General features: G+C 39.3%; 1 protein-coding gene and 1 long non-coding RNA gene across 3 annotated transcripts in view; both read right to left on the bottom strand.

Moving 5' to 3' along the window:
* Window positions 1-1,206, bottom strand: part of LOC143881970 (uncharacterized) — a 29,887-nt gene extending 28,681 nt beyond the window's left edge. The window contains exons 1-2 of one of the 2 annotated variants that reach the window (XR_013252048.1): window positions 647-1,206; window positions 524-573 (exon numbers count right to left, since the gene is read on the bottom strand). This is a non-coding gene — a long non-coding RNA (uncharacterized LOC143881970). The remainder of the gene's footprint in view (window positions 1-523; window positions 574-646) is intronic. The other variant, XR_013252047.1, reaches the window with a different exon arrangement.
* Window positions 1,207-2,692: 1,486 nt separating this feature from the next.
* On the bottom strand, window positions 2,693-13,236 carry LOC143881967 (serine hydroxymethyltransferase 6-like). Its single transcript, XM_077385334.1, has 4 exons — window positions 11,694-13,236; window positions 6,304-6,709; window positions 3,361-3,462; window positions 2,693-3,264 (listed from the first exon to the last, which is right to left on the bottom strand). The coding sequence occupies exons 1-4, from the start codon at window positions 12,717-12,719 to the stop codon at window positions 3,041-3,043; spliced, it is 1,758 nt and encodes a 585-aa protein (XP_077241449.1). The 5' UTR covers window positions 12,720-13,236; the 3' UTR covers window positions 2,693-3,040.
* Between the last annotated feature and the right edge of the window lie 2,488 nt (window positions 13,237-15,724).

Genomic DNA, 15,724 nt, shown 5'->3' with positions numbered 1-15,724 from the left:
TGGTGGGCCCATTTTTTTTGGGGTGATCTGAACCGGTCATTTGATATGCCCTGACATAGATAGGGGGTGCCCAAAAAATCAGCTCCAAAGGATCATTCCAACCCTTCGAACAGTAGAGGTGAAAGAGGAGAAAATGGGCGGGTATAAATTTGCCCACTTACCCGTCCATTTCCCCCTCTTTCACCTCCACAGTACGAAGGGTTGGGATGATTCTATGTAGCTGATTTTTTGGGCATCCCTTATCTACATCAGGGCCTATCAAATGACCGGTTGGGATCACCCAAAAATGTGGGCCCACCATGTTTTTAGCGGTCACCTCTCACAATCACTTTCCTATATATATATATATATATATATGTGTGTGTGTGTGTGTGTGAGAGAGAGAACATTTCATATATATGTATGTTACCCCCACACTAAAATCATAAATGTTACCACAATGCTCCCACACTTTCAGCAAATCTTTCAGATCCATCGGCCATTAAAAAACGAAGAACCATAACAACTGAGAGAGAGAGAGAACCTGCTTGAAGAATAACCGTTGCCTGAGGATTTCCCCTGTGATTTCTCCAGCTGAAGATGAAGAGAGAGTGAGAAGAAAACCCCCGATTGCAGACAAAAAATGAAAACAATAACGAGAGAGAACCTGCTTGAAGAGGCGAGGTTTTCAACGGTCGCCGGAAAAAGGGAGGTCGCATGAGGGAAGTCTATCGCTGGTGGAGTGAAGTCGCTTGAGGGAGGTCGCTTGAGAGACGAGAGAGCTAGGGTTTTGGAGTGTAAATAGGTTGTGCCCAAAAAATCATTTCTAGAGGATCATCCTATCCCTCCGATCTATAGACCTACTAAAAATTGAGTGTGGAAAAAGGGATGAGATTACAAGTTTCTTGGTAAGCACGGCCGGATGCACGACTAGGGTTCGGTTAAAAAAGCAAAAGATTTGGAAGAAGGGAGAGCGTTAGGGTTTTTGGTAAACTTGTGGGTTTAGGGTTTTTGGTAAGCTTGTGGGTTTTTATAGAACATAGATGCAGAGGGTATTGAAAAAGTAAAGTGTTGTCCATTTTCTATTGAAAAAGCACAGGATCCATGCCCCTCTCTCTCTCTGATTGGAGGGGAGGAAGAGCTAAAGATCGCCCCTCGTTTGTTGTTTTTATGGGAGGAGTAATAATAGGCTAATAGCTGCCTGGAAATTGAGGCTCTAGTGCTCTACACTGCAATTAAAAAACCAAAATAGAGTAACTGCGTGTTATGGAAACCTCTATAGATCGGACGGCTAGATCATCCTATGGAAATGATTTTTCTAGAAAACAATTCCATCTTTATTCCTAATAGACGGCTAGATCATCCTATGGAAATGATTTTTCTAGAAAACAATTCCATCTTTATTCCTAATAATGTTCTTTAAACATTATTAGGAATAATTTTTTGGATTTTTCGCTCTGGGAAAGAAAATTTTACAAGAATCTTCTTCTCTAACTACCCTCGTAAGGCATTCGAAAGATACATCATGTTTTCTAGGCTGTATTTTTTGAAGCTGATTTTTCTTGCTTTATAGAATTATTTTTTGAAGCTGATTTTTCTTGACTCATAGAATTAGGATTAATTCGCAGGATCTATATTGGGATCGATCTACTCACGGTCTCCACTATCTTATTGTTCTCCCCTCTCCCCAGAGTCTCTTCACCTTCCCACTAACCCTCACAGGTATTTGTTCTCACACTGCATCTCACTTCACCTGCTAACCCTGCATGAGGAATGCTACTATACATGCAGCTTTATCATAGTCCCCTTTGATTAGAGCAGAAGCATGGAATAAAGACCTGACACACACAACAACCCCCCAATTGAATGATATTTAGCCATTTTACCATACACTTAAAGAAAAATTTAATATCATTTGCCACAGGTCCCCTTCCATACAAGACAATATCTTTGTAATAAACATGAGTGAACAAACTAAGCTCAGACTCAATTACTCTCTTATCTACATCCACAGCCGGAAAGCAACCAGCCCAGCCTCTTCAAGAAAGCTTTGCTCGGTAGGAGCTGCCTACTCACTCGGACAATGCTCTGAACACGAAAGTGTGCAGTTCAGGCGAATCAAGGAATTTGAAAAGGCCTTTGTCTTCCCATTCAAAAAAAAATTTGGGAATCAAAGATGGGAAAGCAGAGGACTACCTCTCGGACCTCTATAGGCCTGTAGTGCCTCTTAAAAAGAGTTCCTTAAGACCCGAGCCCTAATTGATCCGGTAGCATGCTTCTCCGCTAAGACCGGGATTTCCTCTCAACGCCCCCATCAACGTTAAGTTTGAACTCACCATCAATGTGAAGTTTGAGCTCACCGGCCCCTTACTCAACATAAGGGTAATCCATTTTGCGAGACTTCTTAGAACAAACACAGATAGGATCAAACGCCATACGTGATAGGGACATCGAGGTCCAGAGCTTTAGGAACAATAAGAACTTGTGCCTACCATAATAGTGCCGACTTCGCCAGCCTCGCGGGTATCAATTTCCTCCTGTTTCGTGCGCCGGGCCTGTACCTGCCAGATTGTCCACTACTCTTTTTCGGCAGTAGATAAAACCTACACTTCTTGCCAAAAGAATCTTTAACTAAAGATTGACATTGAATAAGCATAAACTGCTCAAATCTTCAAGATTCTAATGAAAACTCAAAAAAATGTACTCACGTCGGTATCAAAAAATAATAATAACAGCCTTTACTAATTTTAAAAAAAATCATATGAGAGTAAAATCCAAACTCAAAATTACAACAAGTACTCTGTTGTTACCATATGTAACATGGTAGACATCTAAGCTTCAACCTTTAAATGGCATCCAGTAAAATGCACTTATGTTGATGCCTACTGAGAAATAATGATCTTTTGTAATTTACAGGCTTGGGAAGGAAAAAGAAAAGAGAAAACGAGGATTTTGGATCTGTCGCCATCGGTCTGGTAGATTCTTTTTTTTTTTCAACCATCTGTCTGGTAGATATGGTTATAGCATGACCACCTTGTCAGTAAGTAACCTTTCAACCTGTTCAAATGTCGAATGCTGGCATTGCAAACTGTGCAGCAAAGGTCTCAACACGGTTTCGAAGTTCAACAACATCTTTGTTGTTCTGTAGACCCTTAAGAAAATCTTTCTGCAACTTCCCATGTTCCTTCTGCATAACACTTGCAATCTGTGCTGCCCTAAAAAGAAACTCAGAAATTGTCTCGAAATCACCCTCCATGCAACCTCTTGATGTCATAGCAGGGGTACCTGGAGATAGCAAAACCATCAGCATGTTATCCATGCCCTCCAAGTACTATGAGCAAGTTTTATAGAGTTAGAAAATGAAAGCACATAAGGCATTACCAATCCTCACACCACCAGGAGAAATTGCACCATTATCACCACATATAGCACTTTTATTAAGAGTCATGCAGCACCTCTCACAAACCTTCTCAAAGTTCTTACCTGTAAGAATGGATGGTCAGAACATGCCACATAAAAAAACTTCTAACTTCAAACCAAAAGGGAGTAGACAAACCCCACAAATGCACTTGTACAAATATTATGGGCGATGATATATTCGCACCCCCTATAGGATAATTCACACCCCTTTAACGGGAATTGACGTCAAAAAGCACTAAACTACTAAAGTCTGCCACATGCCCTCCTTTTTTACGTTATTTGACGTCAATTCATGGTAAAGGGGTGCGGATTTATCATCTCGAAGAATTGGAACTGAAAAAAATTTAGCATAAGAACATCTATCTATTCGAACACATGGTCCACTAAATCTCCCAAATACTAAAATGAACCATAGAACCTCATTTTCTACATAGATAAAGGATTGCCAGTCAGCCAACTATGGCATTCTGTAACAGGATGAAAAGATTGACAACAATGGAGCAGCTATCTGTCTAAGCTTAATCTGTTGCACTAACCACCTCAACAACACAGTAAGGCACATGGATCATGCTAAGGTGCGCCAAGTGGAGTTTGGCACCCAAATACTAATCTTGGCCTGAAATATCATACTCTAAATAAAGTAATTGCAGCGAATATTTTGAAGAACATGGAAACAGATTCAGGGATGCCAGAAAAAGCTCCTAGCTTTGAGATAAAAATAACTGAAATCACCCTCAATTTTAGAAGAAATAGCAAACTATCCAAACTAGCAGAACATTGAGTGGAGGCCCGGAGGGGTTTTGCACTTGCCACTGAACAATGACTGTCACTTCAGGAGCAGTTCAACAACTCCTCAGACATCAAAGTTGCTATGACATTAACCAAAGGCATTCATATTTAACCTAAAGGTTCTTCTGTTCACTTAACATGCACATACTTCATATGTTTGATGGGGGACCATGCATAAACCTGCAAATTTGGGGGTGCCATTATCATTTTAGCCATATTTGTAAAGGGGTGTCAATATTATCCACAGGTGCCCTCATGAAAGACAATGACATAATGCATTGGGTGCCAATATAAATATGGACCCAAGTGCTTCAAACACTGAAGTCACTTACTTCGGAAGAATCCTATCGGTTAGATGAATTTTATTTTAATTTTTATTTAGAGTTATGTTATTATGTTACTGGGTTTTGACAAAGTCTAATTGTGAACCATGCAAAAAAAAAAAAAAAATTTAAAGTCTAATTGTGAGTTCGTGTCTTTACGAGTTGAATGGGGTCTTTGCCAAATGCCTTGTTCCTATTGGAGCTTATGGGTGCTATTGTGGCAGAAGTAAGATTCATGTGGGGTTTTATTTGTCTATAGATTGTGGGCCTATGGGTATTATATGCTATTGAAGGATGAAATCGCTATTGGTTGAAATTGTGTGACACCTCTTCCCGTGTAGGGTGAAGCCTTACTCTAGTCAGGTGTGATGCTTAAGAACCTGGTGTAACTCAAGGTAAGCTATCCTTTCTATATTTTCTTCTCACCCCCTCCAATGTTATTTTTTCATTTTCTTTGGTTCTACAAACCTGCAACCAGTCCATCAACCATCCTTTAGCCCTTAACCCTAGAACATAGCCTACGCATCCACAATAGTCAAGAATCCATTCCCTTTTATCCATTAATCCAGACTGATAAATCCGAACTTATCTTTCAAATTACAGACCAGATCTATACCTTTCCTACCCCATACCAATCAAATACTTAAAATAAAGCTCCAAATTATGCTTTTGAACAGGGTTGACCGCAACTCCAGCCACTTCAAGCTCCATCATAAGAAACGGGTATAATTACAGACCAGATCTATACCTTTCCTACCCCATACCAATCAAATACTTAAAATAAAGCTCCAAATTATGCTTTTGAACAGGGTTGACCGCAACTCCAGCCACTTCAAGCTCCATCATAAGAAACGGGTATAGCACAGGTTCAGAATTTATACATAAAATTTACGTGATGGATATGACTATCACAACCTTCTTGCTAGAACAGGGTTGACCGCAACTCCAGCCACTTCAATCCACTGTGGTAAGAAATGGGTATAGCAGAGGTTCAAAATTTATACATAAAATTGAAGTGATGGAGATGACCGTCTTTAGTTTCATTTTCAATGGGCAAAAATTATAAAGATGAAGTTTAGTGTGATGTCATCCCTATGGATGTATGTCCTCGATCGAAATGTTATACATGATGGTCGCAAGAACAGATATACCTTTCAAATGGGTAATGTTGAGGTTGTTCTATTGCCTAGAAAGGAAGAAAGTACTCCCAAATCTAATAAAGAAAAGAGTAGTAACTTTGTTGCATTGTGCTAGGAAAACATACATGCCACCATTTGAGCTACATCAGTAAAACTCGCACACACCTACACAATTTGAGCTAAATAGTAGTTGACTATCAGTTCAGTTTTGTAGCATGTGATTTCCAATAGGTTCTCTACCGTTGCAGCTTCATCCTTTTACTCTATATAAAGATCTGATCTGTTTTAAGTCATAGAAACGTGGTCAAACAATATCAACTCTAACTCTACAATTTTTGTAGGTTCAATAAGATTAAAAAAAAATAAAAATAAAAATCAAACTAGTCTCTGTAAAGTACTATAGTTACACCATCCTTTGTGAAACATGACTGCAAAGGTTTCCACCATGTACAGAAAAGAAGGAAATCAACAAAGGCAACTATACCAAGATGACCACTGTACTAGAAACAACAGGGTCCCTTAAACAAGAACAGTTGATTAAAGATATTTTTATCATAACTTGAAATGCTCTTTGGCCGCAAAAAGACTTTGAAATTTGCTCTCAACGAACTATAAATACAAAGAAATTGGGAAAATATCAAAATGCTGAGTACCTGTTAAGCCCAGAGTTCGTAGATCCCAAAGCAACAGATGGTTATCTGTACCTCCAGTGACCAATCTGCACTTTCTTCTCAATAAAGCAGATGCTAAAGCCTGAGCATTTTTCTTGACTTGCTGCATATAAGCTTTGTATTCAGGAGTAGCAACTTGTTTTAGTGCTACTGCCAAAGCTGCAATGTGGTTATTGTGGGGTCCACCTTGCAATGACGGAAAAACAGCAAAGTTTATCCTATCCTCAAAGTCATACTGATCATTTTCATCTCCTTGACACAGTGACATCCCTCGCTTCCTTGGCTTTGTCCCTTTCCTATAAAAGATTATACCTCCCCTAGGACCTCGGAGACTTTTGTGGGTCGTTGAGGTAACAATATCACAATAATCAAAGGGGCTTAGGCACTCCTGCTCATGTCACCATGCATACAAAATAATCAGCAACAGACATTAGGGCCGTTACAAAACTAATCTGGAAAAGAACTTAAAAAATAAGTGTCCAAGAATGTTTATTTATTTGGAGAAAACTTAAAAGTCCTATGATGAAATGAAATGAAATGGAAATTTTTAAAAGCATGTAAAATAGACATCATAAATTATAACCTGATAATCAGAAAACTTTCAAACAGCTGAAATACAATCAAATGATTTCACTCAACCATATGATAGTGGGGGGTTGGTACTCAACCTGGTAACATCTAAAATAAAAAAGATAATACTCTAAAATCAGTTTCAGACTTTCAAAACCAAGAACCATTATCTATGAAATCAACAAATCAATATGAAGAAAACATAGATGTCAATACATGTCAACAAAGGAAACATGTTTCTCCCCACACATGAGACATGACAAATTGAAAACAAATGCATGCACACAAATTTGATCCAATGAATCACAACAAGAGATCCCCTCAATTAGCCAAAAAAAACTATTGCCACGCAAAATATAAAGCCCTTGAACCACAGGATCCGCTCCAATCTTTCAGTGGTACTTAAAAGCACCCCTCTCACACATGCACCCAGCACTTGAATAGGTACAACACTCATGGATACATTAACATGTCTACGTTCTCAAGCAGTTTGCTTGTTGCATAATACGGAGAGTGTTCATACAGTAGTGTTTGCATCATTCAAGCGATCCCAATATTCTGGGCGGAAAAATCGGTATCACATAAATAGCTAAGTGGTACTGTGATAATAGTAATACCAACCAAGAGGATAATTATTGTTGGCTAAATGTTGGCCTGTCTCAACCACAATTCATTCACAGAAGGAGCAGCATGTTCAGCAACACTACTCTGCACTCCAGTGGGCAGTGGTTACATATAAACCCACAAGTGTACAGTAGAAATCTCGTAGTTCAGTAGTAGAGCACAGGCATGGTATAACTGGAAATGCAATTTTTTCTATAATAGTATTGTGTATTACAATAATGTAGAGAGAAGCCAAATACTGAAAACCGATCCTTTGGAGCTATATGGCTCAAAGAAGGTATCTTTCCAAAAAAACACTACTTGAAGATATTTTTTTTGAATTCCCGGTTGCATTGCAAAGCCTGTTAACAGATCAATTCCTTTCTGTGAGAGGTAAAACATCTCCTCCAACATCGACTCCTAAGGTAGGACAGCGGGCTACACCTGCACCAAACTCCTCTTGAATTACGTCGCTCATCTCACTCTAGATATCCTAGCACTATATTTCCTATGATGGATGCCTTATGGCATACCCAAAGTAGCAAGTAAGCTTTCCTTGCATTTGCCTCCCGGCTTCGGCTTTCAGATAGGTAGCTAGGGTCAATCTATTCACTTCCTTTTCCTTTTGGAGAAGGCCCATTGTAAAAGCAACCATCCTTCCTGCCTTCTTCAGACAAGACAAGTAGCTTATTAGTGAACGTTGTTTTCCCTTATTCCCTATCTTCAATTATTCCATATAATAAAATCATAAATTTGATGCAGAAAAGAAAATGGAGCATGTGCTAGATTCTTCATCTGAAAAAATACAATGAACCAAAGCAAAACCAAACGGTTGCCCTGCTGGCTTGGTCGATCCTATTAAGGAATTCATTCTTCTACTAGCCAAGAAAAGCAAATAAATAATGTCATAATATTCATCTCGAGTCATCACCATTCTATTAAGAGTACAATAGCATAGTCAATATTCCTAGCTCTCATAGGCAATGGTTCCTTATTACATATCTATGGATATGGTGGAGAAGTAGAGTAGTGTACCAATAGGAAACAAAAGATTACCTTGTATTTGGGGTATTTTCTTATTGTCAAAAGCTCGGCTTGTATGTAAGGAACGAAATGATTATGTTTTCTAGAGAATTAAGGTCGCATTTCTTTGGAATGAAATAAGGTTGAGATTATAACCATTTTCTGGAGCGATCTCTAATCCTCGAGTTCCAAATAATGAAATTTAAATTAAAAAAAGCTATGATTTAGCCGACACTTTGAGTTTATTGCCGACACACGTGTCCTGCCGTGTCCGACACGACACACGTGTCCACACTCCTTTGGACACTCTTAGTTTGTGAAATGAATATCATATTTATATGAGAAACTGTTGGTGCGCTTAAGCTCACCATTTTTTGGTGCGCTTAAGCTCACCATTTTTTGGTGCGCTTAAGTTGTTATAACGTCTCCCATTCGTTTAAATGTTTGGGTCCTGCTAGGTCCCGCTTAAGCGCACCAATGGGAGGCGTTATAACAACTTAAGCGCACCAAAAAAATGGTGCGCTTAAGCTCACCAACAGTTTTCTCTATTTATATTGTTACAAATTATGATAGTAATCAGTAATTTTATGTGTATGTACTTGTCACTATTTCTAGATTTTTAGATGTTGCCATGCCGGACAACTCGTATCCGTCTCGAAACTCGACACACGAATTTGTATCTACAATCATGACTATATATACTTCGTATTTTAGCCGTGTTCCTCATTTCTAAATTTGGGGAGTTTTCCGTGCCCGACACTCCGTGTCCTTGTCAACACGCGACACTAGTATCCGTGTCCACAAATCATAGAGAAAAAAATGTTTAGTTAAACACCATTTTCTAGAGCAATTCTCTGGCTATGGAGTTTCATAAGTGCATTTCGACAGGCTCTTTTGGAGCAAAATGGAATCACTTTCACACTTCAAACGATTCTTCAAAAATACGAGGAACTTTGAATATGTGAGTTATCAAACATGATTTTGTTTCTGAAACCACCCTAAAAAAGAGGAATCCGCGGAAGTGCTTTTGGTGTACCAGAAATAGAAAGATCAGAATGGTTGCCAAACACAGCCAAAAATAGCATTGAGGCAATCATTAACAAAATGATTGTTGAGGACTCGGAGAGACCATCTAAAACCAGTCATTTTTCTAACCATGCTACTGTCAAGGTTGTAAAATGATTGGATTGCTTTTTGTAAGGATTATACTTTCCCAAACGAACTCGAAGAAGTATGAGTTGCTGCTCCAACTGGTTGGATAAAATAAAATTTTGATTGGAGTGGCAAGGTCTCTATAGTGAATCATGTTGAATCCCGAAGGCAGATATTGGGAGCAAAATTTTAGATGCTACCAATAGCGTGTTGTTGGCTTATGTATGCTCCTGTGACGAGAGTCAGGTGACAGAGGGAAAAGTCATGGTTGCATGGATGGGAAAACAACAGTTGAGAAGATTCACAAACACCAGGGTATGGATTGAGGGTGACTCCCTTAATACGATAGCATGTCTCAAAGAAGGAAGCAATCCTAATTCGCGGATGAAAAGATTATTTAGGGGTGTAAAAGCCTGGTTGTCTCTCTGCCCTGAGATTTCATTCACCCATATCCATCACGAAGGAAACACTAGGACAACTAGTTTAACAACCCATGGGGTCAATTGTAGAGAGTTAAGATTTTGAAGGGTGTGTGTGCCTGCTTAGCTGGGCAGTTTTTAAGCTTTTTTTATTTTCCATGATTTCTTTTAATAAATTTATTTACTCGTTTAGGAAAAAATAACTAGCTCCCATGTATGAGAGCCAAAGTATTAACAATGGTATCCAGTGGAAAATAAATGCAAGAAGTGATGCGAGAAGTATGAGCGGAAGCTCATTGAAAGAGAAAATGTGGATACAGATAGCCAGAAGCATTAAAAAAGCGATGCAGAAAGCAAAAAGGAAGCATGTTTGGAAGTGAAAATGAATTTTGTAAGAAACATCATTGTAAGTGAATAAAATGTGTATAGTAAGTCAGTGGGTTCCGACAGTTCTAGGAGGGAGGGTAGAGTATTGGAAGTTTATAGTTCCATAATTTTGACTTTTTAATAATTTAAATTTAATGCTAAACTCTATTCCAAAATTACCCTTAGGAGTTGCAATAAGTTATTAAAGAAAATCTTACAAGTTTCATTTCAAATTTAAGTTTCAATAGACTACTCCTAAAGGAAAATGATATCATTATCCTTGTTTTGATAATGGCACTCCAAACTTTCTTAAACACTTTTCTAAATGGCTATTGATAGCATTTTGAGAATCGTAAAAGCCTTCAACAGCTAATTAGAAAATTGTTAAATAAAGAGATGAGTGCCATTATTAAAACAAGGGTCTATGAATATCCTTGTCCTTCCAAAATTACAAAACTATATAAGCTTAAGTTTAAAATACACTCCATTATAGTGGATTTAAAAAGAGTATTTCAAGTTTGAAATATACTCCTTTGACATTAACAAAAGGAGAAAATACTATTTAACATAAACTAATCACCTAAAAAGGAAACATAAACGTACTTTTAATTAAGTGTGTTGAGAGCGCTTCCGCAAAATTTTGGATGTGAGAATAATTTAGCTTCCAAAGCGAGCTTCCGACCCTTTGAGGGAGCTTCAAATAACTATGGTATTAACCAATGATTCAAAATGCAGATACAGATCAGAATGCGGCCAAAGCAAATCCTAGCAGACACGGCACAACATGGCCAAGTACTTGGTTGACGCGGATGAGTACTTGGTTGGCGCGGTCATAACTCGGGAGAGTCAAAGGAGTTTTGGTTGACTTTGTAGGGCAAAACGCGGACCCGAACATGAACGCGACCAAGGTAAAAGGGAGTCGACTCAAGGGAGTCCACGATGAAGCGAGTGAGTTTTGAAACTATGGTATTAAATACAGGCCACTGTTTTAACAGGATACATGGTACAGCAATTTCAAACCAATGTGTTCTCCCAAAATAACATTGTGCAAGCTTATCATTAGCAGCACCATTGAAAAGAGCAATCAACGATAGCAATTTGCCTAAAACTTGTATGCAAAATGATTCCTTAAATTTATAAATGAATCTAAGAACAAAGTAACCAAATTCTCATAGCACACAGCATCAAATGTATCAGTAAAATCCTTCAATTTAAATAACACATGTGTAGAACTCAAACCTTAGCAGCAACAAGACCACTAATTTGAGCCATGTCACACATCAGCACCGCACCACACTTATCTGCTATCTGTCTGAATCGGGCGTAATCCCACTCTCGCGGATACGAGCTTCCCCCACATATCAGTATCCTTGGCCTGAAATCAAGTGCCTTCTCCTCAAGCTTATCAAAATCAATGTACCCTGTATGCGGGTTCACCTTATATGGGAGACTCTCAAAGAAGATCGACGCCCCAGAAACCTTCTTCCCGCTTGGCGTATAGTACCCATGACTCAAATGCCCGCCCGACGGGGTGTCCAAACCCATAATCCGATCCTTGGGAAGCAGAATGCCAGTGTAAACCGCAAAATTGGCAGACGTGCACGAATAGGGCTGGACATTGACACCCCAATTCTCAGAGCTGAGATGAAAAGCCTCCAAAGCTCGCTTGCAACATAGCAACTCAATCTGATCAATGTACTGATTTCCACCGTAATATCTCGCGCCTGGCAATCCCTCTGAATACTTGTTCGTTAGATGGCTACCTAGGGCATCTAGTACAGCACGACAGACAAAATTCTCAGAAGCAATCAGTTCAATTCCTCTGAATTGCCTCTGTTTTTCCTTCTCCATGATTTCGTAAACGTCGGGGTCTGCAACAGAGAGTGGCTGATTGCCCCAAGCTCGAACAGAAGCTCTCCTCGTCTCAAGCCCTGGTTCTGCCAAAACCGTCTTCGGAGGATTAGAACATGACGAAGACAAAGATGATTCTCCATCTCTTCTCCTCTTCAAGCACATTGGATAACCTAGAATGCTGAATTCTTCTTCTCTCTGTTCATCCTCCTCTTCATTCTCATCACCCGCCGCAGAATTCTCCCTGCAGATCTCAGGCTTTTGCTCTAGCAATTGCAGCGCAATTGATGGGACAGGCTGTGTGGGATTTCGAAAGCGCGAATCAATTTGGAGTGGGATCGAGTCATCGGCGATTGGGATAGCATGGGGATGAAACCCTAGCGAGAGATTGGATTGCATATGCGAATGATCCATGTGGAGAACCAGGGATAACACAAAATAAGGGAATTGGGAAAACAAACCCTAGAAAATTTGCCGAATTAACCCTAGAATTAGACAACTATGGAACGAAAACAACAGTTGCAACAATAGCATGGGATGAAACCCTAGCGAGAGATTGGATTCCATATGAGAATTATCAACAGTGGAGAGCGAAAGAGAATACAGAGGAAGAGAATGAAAGAAAAAGAAAACCCTAGGATGCCATTAAAAAAAACCTAAAAAATTTGCAGAATTAGACAATTATGGAACGTGAAGAACAACAGTAACAACAACAGAAGCAATGGCAACAGTGTCTGAGACATCGGCAGTAGCAGTATCGGAAGAAGGATGGAGTTGGGGAGGAAGGAGAAGGAGGACCATCCATGGAAGGAATAAACCCTAACCCTTTTGAAATCTACGTTTGTTTGAGCTTTGGGGGATGAAGTTGTTTTGCAGAAAAGGGTGGAATTAATAAAGGGATATGTTATGCGCCGCCAATTTTATGTGAACTTATTGGGCAGACTTTAACGCTTTTCACGTGATAAAAGTGGGGCGCATAATCCTAAAGTGGGGCGAAAAAATCATCGCCCGTAATAAAAGTATAAAACCCGTTGATTGAGTAAAGGACTTTCGTAGGTCGGCCGTGGACGCACCTGGATGGGATTTCGGGATTTTGGGACCTGGAATGGATGGCGCAGAGAGAATCGTGACCGGAAGCATCCGGTCATCAGTTTCTTTTCTTCTTCTTTTTTTCATTTTTCTTGTTTGAGGAGTTCTGAAATGTAGGGCGCCTTTTTCAACCCTTTTTCAGCACATTTGCAGTATTAAGTACACGTGATACGTGTGCGATGACTATGGCCATTGATTTATGGGGTATACCACTAGACCATTGATGAGTCTTTAAGCCTGTTGGAAAACATGAATAAAGGATGTGGTGGGAAGAAAAAAAGAAAATGATTTCTTAGCTCCAGTGTTTTGATAAACATACGCTCCACTTGTTTGTCGTGGGATGTAGGATATTACGGTTCTCAAAAAGCTCTTAAAACCCTTTAAATGCTATAAGACAGACAAGTGAGCGCATGTTTATCAAAACATAGGAGCGCTGAAATCATTGCCTCTTGCCCTTTATTTCCACGGTGGTTGAAAATCGTTGCACAAATCAAGTAGATTTTTTATTTTTTTTTGCTCTAAGTATATAAAGCAGATAAGTGGGTTTTATGTTCTCTCTTCATTCTCGGAAGGGGTTTGCTAGCGTCCATCACAGAAGGCGTCTCGTGAAATTCCTCATGAATGAAGACAAAATCTGCTGAAAAGTGAGCATGGGTGGCTGCTCTCACATGAAACAGACCATCAGCAAAATGCATTTTTCGATGGTTGGTGCCAAGTTTGTGCACAATCCTAGCCATAACCATTTCAATGTCATCCTTGGTAGAATAAGACGTAGATGAAGAATAAAAGACGAGGTAAAAGGAAATAGTAGAATCTATAGAGAAAAAAATGGAAAAGAAGATAAAAGAATAAGAAAGGAAAAGGAAAAATGAGCTTCGGAAAAAATGGAAGGAGACGAAAGAAGAAGGGAAACTTGGGGTCATGTGGGAAACTTTGGTGGTGTCGAGTCACTAACTTTACCTAGCAAAACCTAAACTTTTTTCAACATGACTTAGACTTTTCCCTACTTCACCTGAACTTTTCTGATCGACCCGAATTTTTTCCAACACGACACAATGTTATATAGATGTCTTGCATTTTGGCATTATCCAGCACCCGACAAACTAATGTGCACGATGCACACATGTGTAAAAGAACACAGTTAGCTTTTTGGGGGTGTGCAAAGGGGTAGCACACCTCTACCTTTCTGAGGTAGCACCTTAATTTTTTGCTTTTTGCAAAAGGATGTTTCAATAATTTTGTTGATGCAGTGACATTGATATATAAGTCACTTATTCAGGTTTCGGTTTGCAAGGTTTTCATTGTGTTTTTGTTGACCGAAAAGGAAAGCTCATAACTTTGAAAATCGAAATAGATAAACTCTTCTCTTGTGGGTAGGTAGTGCTACAAATGACCCGAGCGGAGCTAAACTTTGGTGTGTTCGGATTCGGCTCGTGTTCATGACGAACTTTATACCATGGGCTTGTGTTCAGCTCGCCAAAATTCAACAAAGCTTGAGCTCGGCTCGTTTAGTAAACAAACGAGGCCGAGCCTGTAATGAGCCGAGCCAAGCCATGCTCGAGCTTGATTGGGTTCAGCTCGATTAGTAAACACATCAAATCAATACCAATAAGTAACACACACACACACACACGCACACACACACGCACGCACGCACGCCACATATATAATGAACATAATCCGAGTTTTAAAGCTCGGCTCAGCTTTATAAACAGAGTCTAAAAAGTTCACGAGCTTGTCCAAGCCGAATTATAAAGCTCGAGTTCGGCTCGTTTATTTAACGAACTTAATTTTTGGGCTCAGGTTCGGCTCGTTTAATAAACGAACGAGCCCAAGCCAACTTTTAATGAGCCGAACCCAAACATGTTTATGCTCCGGCTCAGTTCATTTGCAGCCCTAGATGGCAAACATTAGAACAACATCAATCTTGCCTTCTCTTTTGTGTGATTTTGTTTCTCGCATACTCTTTTGGTTGCTTGTTGCAAATCTTGTTTAATCCTAATCTGAGAAGACATTTCTCAGTTTTCTACAATTAACTTTCCCTTTTTTTTCCAAGGCATCAATTTTCCTTTTTTTTTTTTCACTTCCTTATCATTTTCCCCTCGTCTTGTATTTTTCCGGGCGAATCTTTTTTCCCTGATTATTCCTCCTCTTTTTTTTACTCTCACTCTCTAAATCCCATCAAAATAGCATGGGAGAATCATATTTCTGGTCATTTTTTCAAATTTTTGTTAAGTAGATTTTGATTCTCACGTTTCCAGCCATACAAATGAGAGAGAATTAGATTATCTGTCACTCTTTAATCAATTTTGTTCTCAAATTAAATTTTG

This window comes from Tasmannia lanceolata, unplaced genomic scaffold (genome assembly GCF_043159265.1).
Source record: "Tasmannia lanceolata isolate RefF3 unplaced genomic scaffold, GAP_Taslan_0.1 ptg000007l, whole genome shotgun sequence".
Lineage (NCBI taxonomy): Eukaryota > Viridiplantae > Streptophyta > Magnoliopsida > Canellales > Winteraceae > Tasmannia > Tasmannia lanceolata.
This window is presented reverse-complemented; position numbering and strand designations above follow the sequence as displayed.